The 16352-nt window shown below is 48.5% G+C and overlaps 1 protein-coding gene across 1 annotated transcript in view; it reads right to left on the reverse strand.

Moving 5' to 3' along the window:
- Positions 1–303: 303 nt before the first annotated feature.
- Positions 304–16352, reverse strand: part of LOC119184934 (phospholipid-transporting ATPase ABCA3-like) — a 113239-nt gene continuing 97190 nt past the window's right edge. Inside the window, exons 25-28 of the mRNA XM_075867654.1 lie at positions 7123–7304; positions 4988–5161; positions 3395–3617; positions 304–525 (exon numbers count right to left, since the gene is read on the reverse strand). Coding sequence (XP_075723769.1) covers positions 304–525; positions 3395–3617; positions 4988–5161; positions 7123–7304 — 801 coding nt within the window. The remainder of the gene's footprint in view (positions 526–3394; positions 3618–4987; positions 5162–7122; positions 7305–16352) is intronic.

Below are 16352 nucleotides of genomic sequence, written 5' to 3' on the forward strand. Positions count from 1 at the left end.
CAATTAACTCATTTGACACGATGCAAAGACACTTTACCGGGTGACGACCCAATCTAAACACTGCTGTAAGCTTTCAAGATCAATGTACATGTCTACGCTCAGAAAATATCGCTTGTTTTTTGTAGTGGTCTGGTTCCGGCCAATGTGCTGAAACAACATGTCAAAAGTACATAATAAAAACTGCCGAATATACGTTTTTATTACTGTTGTTGGCAGGATATTACGTATGTACAAGTATGCTGCTCGCCGTTTGGTCTGGCTATAAATGAAACACGTGGATCTATCTCTTCAGCTTTAGCCTGGTTATATACCGAGAGAGGTCGCAGTTGGGTTGTTCGTCCGTCGTAGTGCTGCAGCGGCTGCTTCGCTCGCTTGCTTGCGCGTCACACTGAGGAAGATTTGCTCTAGTGAAGTGTCGGTGATATAGAAATCCTGCAGCTTGAAGCGCTTCTTGATCCTTGCCATGCGGGTGAACATCTCGCTCCAGAGCATCTGAATCCGGGATACCCGGAACTCAAGTAGTCCCTGCACTCCAGAAAAGAAGCGATGTGGCTCTTTGAGGTTCGATACTATTGGCACAAAGGTGCTCCCGTTTCTGCTTTCGGGTCAACAACCCGTTCGTTACACGCCTAACAATTGCCTAGCGCTGGTTGTGCCGAGATATCTCGGAAAGTTCTCGAATGATTTAGAATCCTTCGATAAGATAACGGGCACACTGCTAATGATAGAGTTTATTCTAGGATCAATGCAGCCACCAACAATGCTCGGGGAATATTTTAGGTCACAAGCATAAATGCCGACCTGCTTTACAGGCATTTATGCTTGTGAATACAAAATACATTAAGCTTGTGCACCGTGTGGAACGCATAACGCCGCCGATAATTCCTCGCGAGCATACGTCGGTCAATGACCCGACATTGATGTCGACCAGCGCTTCAAGTAACCTCGTTTGTCATGACACATGGTGCGCTGCAATGTAAACGCTACTCATTGCTATGGGTCGCGTGCCCCGTCTGGCATTTGTGCACACGAAATGTCGCTACCATCGACTGCATACCTGGCCTCTGCCATCAGCTCCTTCACTTACTCCGTTGCCACTGCAACAAAGTGATCTTACTACCCTTCCCCTGGCTCTCTTTTACTTCACTGGACGCCTTACCGCTAATTAGATCACTGGACGATCGATGAGTTTGAGTGCCATTACGCATTCAGTATCAATATTTTTCTTGGCAAAAGTTCAATAATTTTGCTCTCCAACGTCACAATCACGTGGCATTATCACAATCATACAATCTTTGAAAACGCTCCTTCATGACAAACAGGTTTTTAAAGAATATGATATATAGAGCAACGCATTTTCGTTAGAAGCATTTCGTATTGCGCGGCAGAATCATAAAATTGCACCAGGGTTCAAAACGTGCACTTTTACAAAGTACGCAGCTGCGCAGGTACGCGTGCCACCTTACGCACTTATTATCAGGTATTTTGAAAAAATTAGAAATAAAAAAATATGTCGTAGAAGTCACTTCGAAGCAGAATTTGCTGTAGGCATTCTAGGATACTTTGGAACGGCCATTCATACACCTTCAAATATTTTTTCCTGGCAGTGTGGTTGAAGCCTGTGCGCACCGGGCCCCGACTACAGCATAGCGTTTTCGTCGTGAAGGCGAAGCTATACAGCGTTCTCCAGTTTTTCTACATGAACGCATGTACAGCTGTCAGCACCTTTAACTTGAACGCTCCGCCGCGTGTACTCAGCTCGCTTGGACTGAGGTCAACGCCCCCAAGCGTTGACAATGATATGTTTGCTGCAGTTAAGGATAGATGTAGCGCGCGTATGTTTCACTGAGCTTCATCAATTTACCAACTGCCGGATCACTCGCCGGCGGCCCGCGCACGCCTCGGCTCATAGGCGGCTACGTCACATGCACGTGATCTAAAAGTCCCGAGCCAGCCCGAGCGGCCTCGGGCCATCTGCGCGCTTGATGCTGGCTGCATCCGCTGTGGCGTCTCCTATGCCAGGCTATGCTGTCTGCTCCCTCCATAGCTGTGACACAGGCCACAACGCCGACCCAATTCCAACCTAAACAGCAGTTAGGCAGTGAAATATACCTATTTCTGTTGTCATGCAATTTACTGTAAGTGAACTACTCGAGCACGTGCGCACCATAGACTGGTGCAGTAGTTCTACCGCTGTTTCTGTTAGCGAGTATAACGCATGTTTGCCCGACTTTCGAGAATACGCGCACCCTCGACGTGGCTCAGAACACCGATGACAAGAACCGTGTGCGCAAACAATGCGAAATCCAGAAACATGCAAGAAGCGGACTGAAAAGCAAAGAGAGGGCAAGAACACGTCAAACATATCCGTGTCTAACTTAAAATGGCCGCACTGGCATGCTCCCCACGCTGTCGGCTGCCACCTTCCTGAAAGAAAACGTTCGGACGGTCCGGGGCCGCCCGCAGGCCGCCAGGCACGTGAAAAAACGAACATGTTCCCGAGCGATCCCGCCTCAGTGGGCGGAAATGGCAGTTCGTCCCCGAGAAAAACGAATGCGGCGCTAGCATCCGCCGCCATACGGAGCCATCCGGGACGTCTAAATCGATGACACTCAATATTAAATTGCTGTTTCCAGTCTGCCTGACCAAAGGGTCGAATGCATTCTCTTCGCATCCCGTTTTCACCACGTTTTGCTCGTGTCTCTGTTATATCTCCTTGCACCTATGGCGTTTGTTGTCTTATATTTATCTCGACAATGAACCATTGCGTGCGACAGCTCACGCACCTTTCGGGCTTGAAGGAACGCCATGGGCACGTGATAACGTAGCCACGAGGGATACGTGGCGAAAACGGGATGCTAAGTGAGTGCATCCGACCCGCTGTTCAGGCAGACTGGGAACTTACTAGTGGAAATTTACTAGTGAAACAGAAGCGCGCTACATCTTCATTAACTGCAGCAAGCATATCACTTTCAACGCTTGGTGACGTTGACCTCCGTCCAAGCGAGTCGAGGCCACACGTCGGAGAGTTCAGATTGAAGGTGCTGACGGCTGTACAAGCCTAATAGGGTAGTTTGCGGTCCTTGAATTTCATTCTTGACTACCATGCTACGAAGCTCCGCAAGAGTGCCACGCACACATTTTTTATACTCATACAGAATGTAAAACGGAACCTTAGCTTGACGGTGGCATAGCCACAACGAATTAGGTTTACCCATTTTATGCTCTTATTCTGGTCGCCACAACCACAATGAAATGGCGGCAAGTTCTCCTTTTGCAGTTCACTTGAGTCCCCATGAAATTAGAAGTGGGGCTCCTTAGTGTCTAGCAATCCCGACATAAATGACTAGGAGCTTAAGAGGGTAACTCTAGACGTTGTTTTAACGAAACTTGCCTCGTAGCTGTGCATAAGCTCCACGTCTTGGAAATTCTTCCTTACTTCCCGAGCCACATCTCGCTGATACAAAATGTCTTGTTTGCGGTCCGGGTATGTCTTCACGGTGATAGTGTAGCCCTGGCCGAACTTTTGTTTCAGGTGTGCCAGCGAACCCAGGCACTGCAGCCTTCCGTATCCAAGAATGGCGATGCGATTGCATAGAAACTCCACATCTGCGAGGCTACAGATGACAGAGTTAAGAGGCCATTATTCTTTACAGCGAAACAAGAATATTGCTTCCTAAATATACAGAAAAGTCACAGTTTTACCGCAAAAGGGAATCAGTGAATGAAATATCAGCAAATTAGACTGTCATAGGGAAACAGCCTAACCACACGCATCGTTACTAAGCATGGCTGCTACAGTAAACGAGGTGACCTTCGTGTGGTCTCTGGCTTCGATGCCCTGTGCGTCTAAGTAGGGCGTGTTACCGCCGCCTTGCGGGTGGTAGCGAATAAGCCTCTGCCGCGGCTTAATCCTCTTCGCAGTTTGTGGTGAGGGCAGCTACGTACTGGCAATTACTTCATGTGCCCAGTTCTATTTGTGCCCTTCGTTATATCTACTTAGCGAGTTTTGAACAGATTGTCTTTAGTCCGCCTACACGAAATGCTTCCCTGAAGCTTCGACAGCAAGTGTAGTGTCTCGTAATTGTTTTTCGCATCGTAAATAAAACGCACTTTTGTGCTTCATTTCAGTTTACAATAAATGAGTTTGTACACAGCCTTAAAAAGAAAAGAAGAGACAGGGCTAGTGGTCTATTGTTAAAAACACTCGCTATATTGAACCACAGAGACCCGCATGCAAAGCTTAGCCACAGAAAAAAATGATTTTTATTTATTACTAAAGCAAAAGGCATAACGTCATCAAACATGAAACTTCAACAGCATCCCGCGATGGCAGCGTCAAGACGATTCCTCCAAAAATATCACCACGCGATTACGTCACACGTTATGGGTTCATTCCGCCATAGGGTTTATTCTAGGAAACTTTGTGCATTCTCGTCTGAGTTCCGCGCTGAGCATAATGTCTGAGATCAACAACATTTTGGTCACTATGACTTAACTAGACCTCGAATAGTATCGGCATTGCGTGAAATCTTCACTTGGGCAAAGGTGAGCCAATCATGGAGGCAGTGTTAAGCCAGGTGGCTTCAATCTTGGAAGCAGAGAATAACTGCGTTTAGTGCGATAATCACTCGGTGGGTGGTGGTACTGGTTTAATTGATTTACTGATAAGAAAAATGTTGCTTCTGCTTTTCAGTAATCTCAGGTGAATGCATACAGCACCAAGTGCATTACTTCTTTCCTGTGTGCAAGCTGTGGATGAGGCCAGTTTTTGCAACATCGCCAGCTGAACAAGTTGATTCTAGCATATTTAAAATATTTGGGGTGATATGTTCGCGTGAATTTTTCTGGCATCATTTCTATGAAGAAAAGAAGTCAAAAATATTCGCCGAACGCTGGCGCAAAGCGCTTCAGTTTTCAAAAATGTTGACTAGCGTTGGTTACTCTACTCGATTTCGCCACGTATGGTTTTGGTCAAGTCCATTACCTGTGGGAAGAGAGCACGATGGAAATCTTTGTGCGCCTCTGCAGGGAGCTGATGTAGTTGACGATTCGCTTCCGCGAAAGTATTCCTATTCCGGAGTAAGGCTCGTCCAGCAGGAGAATCTTCGGCATGCCGATGAGCGACACGCACAGGCACAGCTTGCGCCGGTTCCCTGCGCTGCACATGCACGTGGCAGTAACGTATGTAGATATCTGCACACTTTCATAAGCAGGCTCACTGCTATTCTAAAGATATATTCTTTGGCAGTCGGGAAGCTGCAAGTCAAGCCGCTCTGTCTATGTTGTTTCTTAAGCAAACAATAAAGTAACGAGGTGCTTCTGGCCAAATCATTGGGCACGAAAAACAAGAAATTTTAGTCTACAGTTTGACAAACATCTGGAGAGGTCGGCTACATTCAAAGAAACAGCTTGAAGGACGCTTGAGCTTCGCCTTCAAAAGAGCAAGGCGATAGGAAAACTGGATTCCCCTGACCATTGCCTTCTCAAACGCTGTGCTAGCAGTGTGTCAGTTTCGGCTAGTTGGTATGACATATGACATGACGATAACTTTAACGCGAGAACAGAACGACAAAAAAGAGACTAGAAGGACACGAAGGACACGAGCGCTCGTGTCCTTCGTGTCCTTCTTGTCTCTTTGTCGTCGTTCTGTTCTCGCGCTATAACTATCGTCGTGCTGTGCTAGCATCGGTTCTCAGCTCATGCCAGAACCATGCTGTGAGAAAATGAATGACTATGCGTGTAACGTTGGCCGTTTCAGAGTATCCTTGAAGGTATACAGCCAATTCAGCTGTTGGGCCTCGACTACGCCATAAATTATGCCTCTTGAAAACATAGAAGGGCCCACTATGCTTCCGTAAGGCGACACGCGAACCCTCGCAGCTGTATATTCGCTTCGTATCCACGCACTCGGCTGTTCGCGTTTCACTTTATGTCACTAGTAGATTCATTGCTGACCTTACTGCGCCATAACTAGTGGCTGTAATTATTGGACTAATTCAATTTTCAGAAATCCCTGCAGCTTACACAAATGAATTACAAATTGCCCCTGAATAGTTGGCAAGCTGTATCATTCATTACAGAACAGGATGGCCCAAAGTTGCTCCAACACATCATGTCTTGCTACCAGCTCCAAATAGGCACTTTGATCGCAGCCCTAATTTTAATTTGGCCACCATACTGACCTACTATTTCCCATATTATAGGTCATGCACATTAACTTGGCTGAAAGTAAGCTTCGCTTTTCCCTAATTCACGAAACAGAGTGGCAGAAGTGTAAAGTACAACTGAATATGTATGCGCAGTAACAATGAAGTTCAGGTAAAGGGCCAGTGGCAGAGAAATGAACGAGATATTTAGTGTTGTGACGGGCAGATAGAAAAAAGCGTTGCAGAAGAAACCTGCAGGAAGGAAATAGGCAGTGTCATGATTGGCTGAACAGTATGATCTTACGTTTACGCCAATTCTTTTTCGTTGACTGTGAGGTGAAAATTGGCATTTTACGACCGTAAGAATTCAAGATACAAGCAAATAACTAATATACGATCTTCGGTCTGAGTGAACATCAAAACCGGGCCTGCTGCGTAACAGGAAGATGTTCTACCATTGCAGTGCTAACGTTATAAGAATTTATAACGCTATAAGAAAACGCTATAAGAATTTATAGAAAGGAGTCTCCTTAACGCATGTAGTTTATTGCATGTGAGAATTGTAGAATAACTGTAGAATAAATATTTGACTTGCGCAGCAAGTGGGCGGTTTACACCAGCGAACCCAGCACAGAGTGTGCAGCTCGGCAGGTGCACTCGCCACCTCATACAAACGCGTAGCGGCACTTTAAATTTAAAAAAATGAAGGATTCGGTTTTGTGGAAATTTCGCAGCGGCATTTGCAGTTGCGTTTACCTTCAAACAGAATATGTTACGAGCACAAATGTTCCTTTTCTTCCGGTGCAACTGAATGCGATCAGCAATGAGCCCAGTTACGCTATCGCATTCTACTCTTGATGTTGAAGATGAAGTGACGCCTAAGTTTTTCTTCCTTTCTAAGAAGGTGAGTACTTGACCACGTGACGTAAGTATAAGACAATCGAGTGCCGTATTTTGCGAAAATTGTGCCTACCTATACGTGCCGACTAGATGATCTCCGATGTCATTCAGATTGAAAATCTCCAGCAACGCCTCCAAGTATTCTTCGGTGATCGGAATCCCACGCAACCGGATGTACAGCATCAATGTCTCGATGCCCGTCAGAGCATCCAGCAGGGCGTTGCTTTGCGGGCAGTAGCCGAGGTGGCTATGAAACTGTTGGCACGAGAAAGAGCGGGAGTGACTTTGACGCACATACCCACATTTTTGAACGTACATCTGCATAGCGCTGTTCAACGATAGTTGCGAAGTATGTGCCCAGAATAATAAATTACTGCAGGTGTGCTGTGCCTTAGTGCAAAGAAAACAAAAAAACGCATCAACTGGCGTAGGCTATTCTCGAGTAATATTTTTACTAGAATAAAGGTGTATATAAAAAACTTGATAAAAGTGAAGGAAGGAAGTTTAGAGAGCTTGTTTTTGTTAACACGAAAATATGTAATCCCTAGGTCCCTGCACTGGCGTGTTTCTGTCATGAAGGTGATGTTATAAAAATAATGTACTGACACATTTCAAAAAAGAAATGACAGCATATCCACGGGATGAATGATGGAGAGTGGGGCGAAACTGGGTCTGCACGCCGCTGCCGCGTCGCTTCGACCTCCCGCTTTCGTACGCTGAGATCTTGTCGGCACTGCCTCACAGCTGCACGGCACGCTTCTGCCTCGCGCGCTCGCACATCGGGGTTCTGTCTTCGAGCGCGAGCTACCGCCGCCTTGCGCGCACTCCGCTCTGCAACCTTGCTAATCTGCCGACCTTCCCAACACGCACGTGTGCCAAAACGGCTTTTGCTTTGCTACACCACGCCCCCTAGCGTACGGCACCGCCGACAAACACGCGATCGCTAGCGTCTTCGTGTAGCGTCATTCCTATTTTTTCGCGCACTCGCACATCGGGGTTCCGTCTTCGAGCGCAAGCTACCGCACCTTGCGCGTATGATACATTTTTCGGCAAACCATGAATACCCACTGGCCGCGTCCAACCGTGTTTGGCTGTCTGTCTGTCTGACGCATAGAAAGAAGAATGAACGGACGCATGTACGAATCCACGAACGGACGGACGTATGGATGTACGCGCGAGAGGATGGACAGACGCATGAACAGATGGATAGACGCATGGACGAACACAGAGCTTGAGGCATGGACAAATGGATGGACGGACGCACAGACGAACGCACGAATGAACGGACGTATGGATGAACGGATGGATGCATGGCCGGACGGAAGCGCGTACGAAAGCGCGAAAGAAAGAGCGGACGGACTCATGGACGCTTCGCCCCACTCATCATCACTCACTCCATGGATATGCTGCGATTTTTCTTATTTATCCTATTACAAGTAACGTCCTTTAGTATCGTACTATTTTCATTTTTCAGCGTATATGCATTTCGTTTAATGTACAAGTACCGCCCATTACGGCTGATTCAAGTACTAACGAGAGGTGGCTACATACCATTACGATGGTACGCTTACCCCACGCTTTAAGGAGCTTCTCTCCTAAAATAAACACGACAGCACAAGGCACTGTTGCGGAGCATCAAACCAGCGACCGTATACGATTTGCAGCGTACGACGCAAACCACTCGGCCACAGAACGTACGTTGTCAAGCTTGCTAATGGGAAGCCCTTTAGTAGACCTCAGAGCTCTAACTTCGGCGAGTTTTCGTCGTCAGTAGCGCGACGCGCTCGCGTTGGGCTCGCTAAGCTTGTCACCTCTTGCGTTTTGTTGAGCGCCGCCTGCACAGAGCGTGGTCTGTCCAGCACACGCGAGTATGAGACTCGTGATTCGGGAGGACACAAAGGTCACTTCTTTTGCTGCCGCGGCCGGGTTTACGAAAAGAGCACGCTGTTCCCACACGAAGAATCACGAATTGAGGGAGTTATTCACGGTTGTTCCGTGTAAAATTGTGTGTTCGTTGCGTGCGTATTTATTTCTGTTTGAACAACGCGTTTCAAGTGTCCATCTGCGAAAGCTGGTTGTCCACAGTTGCCCTGTGCATGCTCATTTCATGAGTGCTTTTTGTGGAGGAGGGCGCTGCAAATTTCAAGCTTCTTGCCATTCTACGCGGGATTTCGTGATTCGTTGCTGTAGCATTTATTCATTCACCCCTTCGCGAAACAATGCACATTAAACGCTCAACTACCTCTGTGATGACATGTCTCACTTTTGTGTTATACCGATTCCTAGAAAGATGGATCAGCCATGCTTTTTGACGAAATTCTGATGAAAACCACCGAATAATGAAACCAATGATTTTACAATCGCGTTAACGGTACTGTTTGAGGTGAACTTTATAGGTTGTGACCAAAATGCGGGAAAACATGTGGACGAAGAGACAACTTACTACCAACTGGGTGGAAAGTTGTCACTTGGCCGTTAGTGCTCTGTCATCTTGTGTTGGTCAGCTCAGCCCCTTTTTTTTGTATTCCGTAATGCGCTACACCTGTTCAAGTACAAACAACCGACTTGCTCAAACTTTAACACTTGTTGACTGAGCTGGAACCTATGGATTACGCACCCAATGCTCTTATTCATTGTGTTACAGTGGCACTTAGTGTGTTCGGGGGAGAGGGGTATAAATTTGCATGCACACCCTGGAAGTGTTGCCGCTCGCAGCCATGACGATGAGGTTGGGGCCCTAGTTTGCCAGCGTGCGTCACTTAGAAAGTGAAAATTTTATTGAATGGGCAGCCGACCTATCAATAAGGCTTCGCATTCTGCATCAAATCTGCTGAAACGCGACCCGCGCTATGACCCTCCTTAGCATCTTTATCTCCTATAGTTTTATTTTTATAAAGGTTGTGCCAAACGAAGAAACGAACGGAAGGCAAGCAGATTTGGCGAGTCAATGAGGTTTCATAATAAAAATTTCAAACCATACCTCAACACAGGAGACAGGAAAGAAGAAACACACAGGGCGCAGAAATTGCAACTCCGAGTTCACGTTGCATGTTCAGCGCCGTTTGTGTATCTTCTTTTCTGTCGCCTGGGTTAAATAGCTGCTTTATATTTTTATCACGGAATAAACGAACCATCCAAGTTATGCTCATTTATTCATCGCAAGAATCCCACTCCGGCAGAATTTAGGCCCACAGGTAGAATGGTAAATTTTAATGAAAGCTCGGCTACCCATTCGTAAAAATTATCACGGGATTCGATCCCTCAACCTACTATAGTCAGCACTCGAGCACCATGGAGGGTTTACAGACTGGATAAATGCGCACATTCTTTGCAAATTATTTATATTCATTGCCCTGATTCTGCCACCTTGCTTCTCACATTGCTTGGCAACATTGTGTGTGTCAAGTCATTCAGAACCAAGCGACGGAAGTGATGGAACCGACGTACCACTAAAGCGTCCGCATTCTGCAAGGCAACAAGGACACGTGTTTGGTCAGCGCTTAGTTGGTTGGCCGTGCAAATATCCGCGCAATCTCAGTGTGCTTGCGGTGAGCGCCAAGTGTCGCACTGTGGGCGACGCATGAATACCTTTGGCAGTCAGCAATCGCAAAACACTCGCACCAAACGATTACCGTGGCTTGTACTGGCATGCTTTATGTTTCATTGACCCTACCAATGCAGAGTTAAACGCCATTATCTGCAAGTTTATGCATTCTTCCCATAGCGATCATAAACAGTTTTTTCCCATCCCCAAAGTTTTAGATCTGGCTCTTGTCCGACCGCTGCGGCTACACAATTGGGCCTTTAGGATTGCCTGGGCAGCAATGTCATCTAGCGACGGAATAAATAATCAAGAGAGCCCATAACTGAGCAGGTTGTAAAGGGGGTTTATTGAAGGACTGAGCAAGCGGGTGGTAGCTCTAAAGAAACGCAGGCGAACCCAGGTGACGGTGCTTAATCGCCGATCTCATGCCTCTTTCTTGTGTTGATATAGCTGAGCTGATGGTATCAACGTCTTTCTTATTCACTACAATTACCCCCGGCGAAAATGTTGAAGCCATCCTGGCAATCTAACACGTGGGGACAAACGGGTCAAATTAGGGCTTCAGATGGTTTACGTGAACGATATCACGTCCACGCCGACGACGGTCGCTTGGTGGCGTGAGGGGTTCAATGGCGTAGTTCACGGGTGAAGTACGCTCGACCACGCTGTAAGGACCATGATAATTAAAGAGTACCTTGGGTGATACACCAGGGGCGCAGGGCGGTACATGAAGCCATACAAGTGCTCCAGGAACGAACGTTGGTGCAGAACGATGGTCGTCGTCACGGGTCTCCTTCTGGCGCTGTTGGTCGGATGTAGTAAACCGCTTGGCTAGCTTGCGGCACTCTTCTGCGTAACGAGCGGCTTCCGAGACAGGCTTGCATTCGGAGGGATCTGGCGAGTATGGCAGTAAAGTGTCGATGGTGTGAGATGGTTGGCGACCGTACAGGAGAAAAACCGGGGAAAACCCGGTAGTGACTTGCGTAGCGGTGTTATACGCGTATGTCACAAATGAAAGAACGAGGTCCCAGTTTGCTTGATCAGAAGCGACATGCGTAGCGAGCATGTCCCCCAGAGTACGGTTAAACCGCTCAGTCAAGCCGTTCGTCTGTGGGTGGTAGGCTGTATTCTTCTGGTGAACAATACGGCACTGTTTAAGAAGTGCTTGTATTACATCGGAGAGGAAAACACGCCCTCGGTCACTGAGGAGTTCTCGAGGAGGACCATGACGAAGCACAAAACGATTGAGTATGAAAGTTGCGACGTCCTGTGCTGCAGCTGTGGGGAGAGCAGCAGTTTCAGCGTACCGTGTTAGATGATTCACTGCCACGATAGCCCATCGGTTGCCTGCCGTTGTTAATAGTAGTGGTCCGTAGAGGTCGATTCATACACGGTTGAATGGGCGGTCTGGGCATGGAAGTGGCTGCAATGAACCTGTTGCAGGATGTGGCGGGCTTTTCCGCCGCTGACATTCGTGGCAGCCGCGAATGAACTGGCGGACGAAGGTAAACATTCCGCGCCAGTAATACCTTTTTCGTAGGCACTCGCGGGTCCTGAAAACACCAGCGTGAGCACATTGCGGGTCGGAATGAAACGACGCGCAGATGGTAGAGCGCAGCGTTCGGGAAATGATTAGTAGCCATTTCCTACCATCTGCTGAATAGTTGCGCCGGTACAAAAGGCCATCCCGAATACTGAAGTGCGGAGTCTGGCGGCGAAGGGTTCGAGTGGTTGGAAGTATCGGTGCCTCGAATAACGCGTCAAGAAGCGAAGCGATCCATGGGTCATTGCGTTGTGCAGAAGAGAAGGTGTCCTCGTCAAGAGCTGACAACGTGTTGTCCGAGGAAACAGATGCAATGTCCGGGGATAGGGGAAATCGTGACAGTGCATCAGCATCGGTATGCTTGTGGCCGGAACGATATACAACGCGAATGTCATATTCTTGAAGCCGAAGAGTCTAACGGGCAAGACGACCCGATGGGTCCTTAAGCGAAGATAACCAGCATAATGCGTGGTGGTCCGTTACTACATCAAAAGCACGGCCATAAAGGTATGGGCGGAACTTGACAAGCGCCCAAACTATCGCCAAGCATTCCTTCTCGGTGACGCTGTACTTTGATTCAGCCTTGGTGAGAGTTCTGCTGGCGTAGGCGACGACATACACGGCGAATCCAGGCTTGCGTTGCGCGAGAATCGCACAGAGGCCGACATCACTGGCGTCGGTGTGGACCTCATTTGCTGCCGTAGGATCGAAGTGACGCAGTATTGGTGGCGAAGTGAGGAGACGACGAAGGATACAGAAGGCTTGGTCACACTCAGAAGACCATGACGAAATATCAGTGGTGTTGCCTATAAGTTCGGTCAAAGGCGCAATGATAGAGGCGAAGTTGCGCACGAACCGGCGAAAGTAGGAGCATAACCCCACAAAGCTCCGTAACTGCTTCATACTCGTTGGTTTGGGGAAGTCGGCGACAGCACGTAACTTAGCCGGGTCTGGAAGTATACCGTCCTTTGATACGACGTGCCCGAGAATCGTAAGTTGCCGAGCAGCGAAGCGACACTTCTTGAGGTTGAGTTGGAGCTGAGCATTCTTCAGGCACGTGAGGACGTGTTTGAGGCGCTCGAGATGTGTTCCAAAGTCTGGGGCAAAGACGACAATATCGTCAAGATAGCAGAGACAGATTTGCCATTTTAAACCCTGAAGAACCGAGTCCATCATGCGCTCGAAGGTGGCAGGCGCATTGCAGAGGCCGAAGGGCATGACATTAAACTCATACAGACCGTCCGGTGTCACGAAGGTTGTTTTTGGTCGATCGGCATCTACAAAGAGGACCTGCCAGTACGCTGTGCGCAAATCTAATGATGAAAAAACTCGGCCCCTTGTAAAGTATCAAGAACATCGTCAATCCTGGGTAAAGGATACACGTCTTTTCGAGTGATCTTATTTAGGCGCCGGTAATCTACGCAGAAGCGAACGGAACCATCCTTTTTTTAACGAGCACTACAGGTGAGGCCCATGGACTTTGTGAAGGTTGAATGACACCGTGTTGCAGCGTATCGTTCACCTGTTCGGAAATAACTTGGCGTTCTGCCGCAGACACACGGTATGGTCGCTGTCGTAGTGGCGCATGGAAACCGGTATCGATGTAATGTAGAGTGGTAGAAGTGCAGTCAAGAGAAGGTTGAACAACATCGAAAGATTCACGGTACCGGTACAGCAGTTGGAGGAGTTCAGATCGTTCAGATGGTGACAGCTCGTCTGCGATTGCCGAATCGAACACTTTAGAAGCCTGTAGATCAGAGTGGTTAAGAGCACTGACGGCGGTGAGGTCACTTTGGGATGATTCTTGCGGCACGGTAAAAATTTGTCCATTATCAATGGGCTGTATGCATTCAAGAGACTCCGCCTTTAAACAATTTGATGGTGTGCGGGAAGGGATTGGTAAGGCAGAGATCACTGGCTCTATTAGAAATTGAGAGGGCTGAATAAGGGAACAGAAGTGGTTTCCGACTTAGAAAGAGGCTTGATGGCTCAAAAATTGCTACTTCCTCACGCATGCCGTCGGAGACCACAGGGAGCAAAACAGCTGTTGTCGGTGGAATGTCAGTGTCCTAGTTGACAACTACCTTGTGCGCGGCTTGATTAGTGTGGTCGTAGGGCTGGTCGAACAACGGAAGCAGTGCAAGTGCGGAACGGGCACAATCTACAACGGCACGTTTACGCGATAGGAAATCCCAGCCAAGTATGATGTCATGAGAGCACGAGGAAAGGACGATAAACTCAACAATGTATTGGTCCTCCGCATTTGTGAGTCGGGCAGTGCAGACGGCTATAGGTCGAACAGGTTCTCCATTTGCTGCACGTAAGGACATCATATCAAGTGGCGTGGTCACCTTTCGGAGCTTGCGGCAAAGTTTGGCGTCTATAACAGACACAGCGGCACCGGTATCCACAAGAGCGTATGCATGGGCGCCGTCTACAAAAACTTCGACGTTATTTGACGGCAAGGTGTGAGGACTTGAACATTTCGTTAGCGCAGTTCTTGCCCCTTGAACTGCGACGGCTAGTTTCCCTCATTTTGAGGGGCTGGTGTGGACGCATGGGTGACAAGGAGCATCGATTGGGTGAAAGTGAGCGACGAGACGAAGTTGCCGGATTGTCACGGGAAGACGTGTTTGAATGACGATCCGAACTTTCATAACCAAAAGGGGGTCAGTCCATGTAGTTTCTTTGTGGTTGGACGTCTGTGTAGGCGGGAACGCGACGACGGCAGTACCGGAAGATATGGCCAGGGCCGCCTCATGCAAAACAGATCGGCCGGTTATCGCGCGTTCGCCAGGCATTTGCAGCGAGGGGTGCCGCCCACGCGGCATACGGCTGAGTCGAGGCTGTGGTAGCGAGGGGAGGAGCCCATGCGACGCAAGACTGAATAGGAGCGGTGACATGCGGCAGTTCATTGAACGCCGAGGGCTGGTGTGGCTGCTGCCTCTTTACTGCGTCAGCATAAGTAAGAGGCGCAGCGACAACTTGCTGCTGAAAGGGCACTGGCATAGCCTCGGCAATCTGGTCCTGAAGTGTATGTCGGAGCATGGGAGCTAACGGTGTCGGTGGTCGCTCTTGCTGCTGCTGCGGGGGCTCTTGGCGCTGACAAAACGGCCGGAGGGAAAGCTGACGTGCGACCTCCTCACGCACAAAGACTTTCATTTGTGCTAGAAGTCGGGAGTGGTCAGGTACAACGTCCAGTGCAGCGAGTGGTTGGTTAGGCTGAAATGGACGACGGGTGAGAGATCGTTGCCGTCGCAATTCGTCGTAGTTCTGGCACAGAGTTACCACTTCAGACACCATGCCAAGAGACTTCACTAGGAGCATTTGAAAGAAGTCGTCATCAACGCCTTTCATAATGTGCTGGCTCTTGGCACTTTCGCTCATTGCGTCATCGACGCGCCTGCAGAGATCGAGTATATCTTCGATATAGGCGGTAAACGTTTCGCCAGGCTTTGTGCCCGGGAGCGCAGGCGTTGTTCGGCGCGCAACTTCCGCACGGCAGGGCGACCGAAAACCGAGGATATTGCCTGCTTGAAAGTGGCCCAGTTTTCGAACTGGTATTCATGGTTTGTGTACCACATTTTCGCCACATTAGCCAAGTAAAAGTTGACGGTGCTCAACTTAGCAGTGTCAGCCCACCTGTTTGGTCCACTGACTTTTTCGTAGGACGACAGCCAGTGCTCGACGTCCTGTTCTTCGGCGCCCGAAAAGATCGGGGGGTTTCGCTGGTGAACCGGGCCGGGGCAAGTAGCGGCCGCGAGAGGTGCTGTCTGTTGGGCAGCGTCAACTTGCATAATCGACGGCAGGGTGCGGGATCGGAGTTCCAGGTTGTAGGTGATGCAGTTACCCAGCACGATCCACCAATTGTAAAGGGGGTTTATTGAAGGACTCAGCAAGCGGGTGGTAGCTCTAAAGGAACGCAGGCGAACCCAGGTGACGGTGCTTGATCGCCGATCTCGTGCCTTCTTCTAGTGTTGATGATAGCTGAGCTGATGATATCAACGCCTTTCTTATTCACTACAAGGTATACTTTATCGAAGCGGAATGGCAATTCCAGTTGGTCACCAACTGTGTCCGAATCTCAGTTGACCTTCTCCGACGTCTAATTGGTACGTCTAATTCAATAAGGTTGAGAGCTGAGTTAGTTGGTAACTGATCATTATACCATATGGTTTAAAAGCCCACTTTTTTATGGGACAAAATTGACAAGAAA

The sequence above is a fragment of the Rhipicephalus microplus genome, chromosome 1 (assembly GCF_043290135.1).
Source record: "Rhipicephalus microplus isolate Deutch F79 chromosome 1, USDA_Rmic, whole genome shotgun sequence".
Taxonomy (NCBI): domain Eukaryota; kingdom Metazoa; phylum Arthropoda; class Arachnida; order Ixodida; family Ixodidae; genus Rhipicephalus; species Rhipicephalus microplus.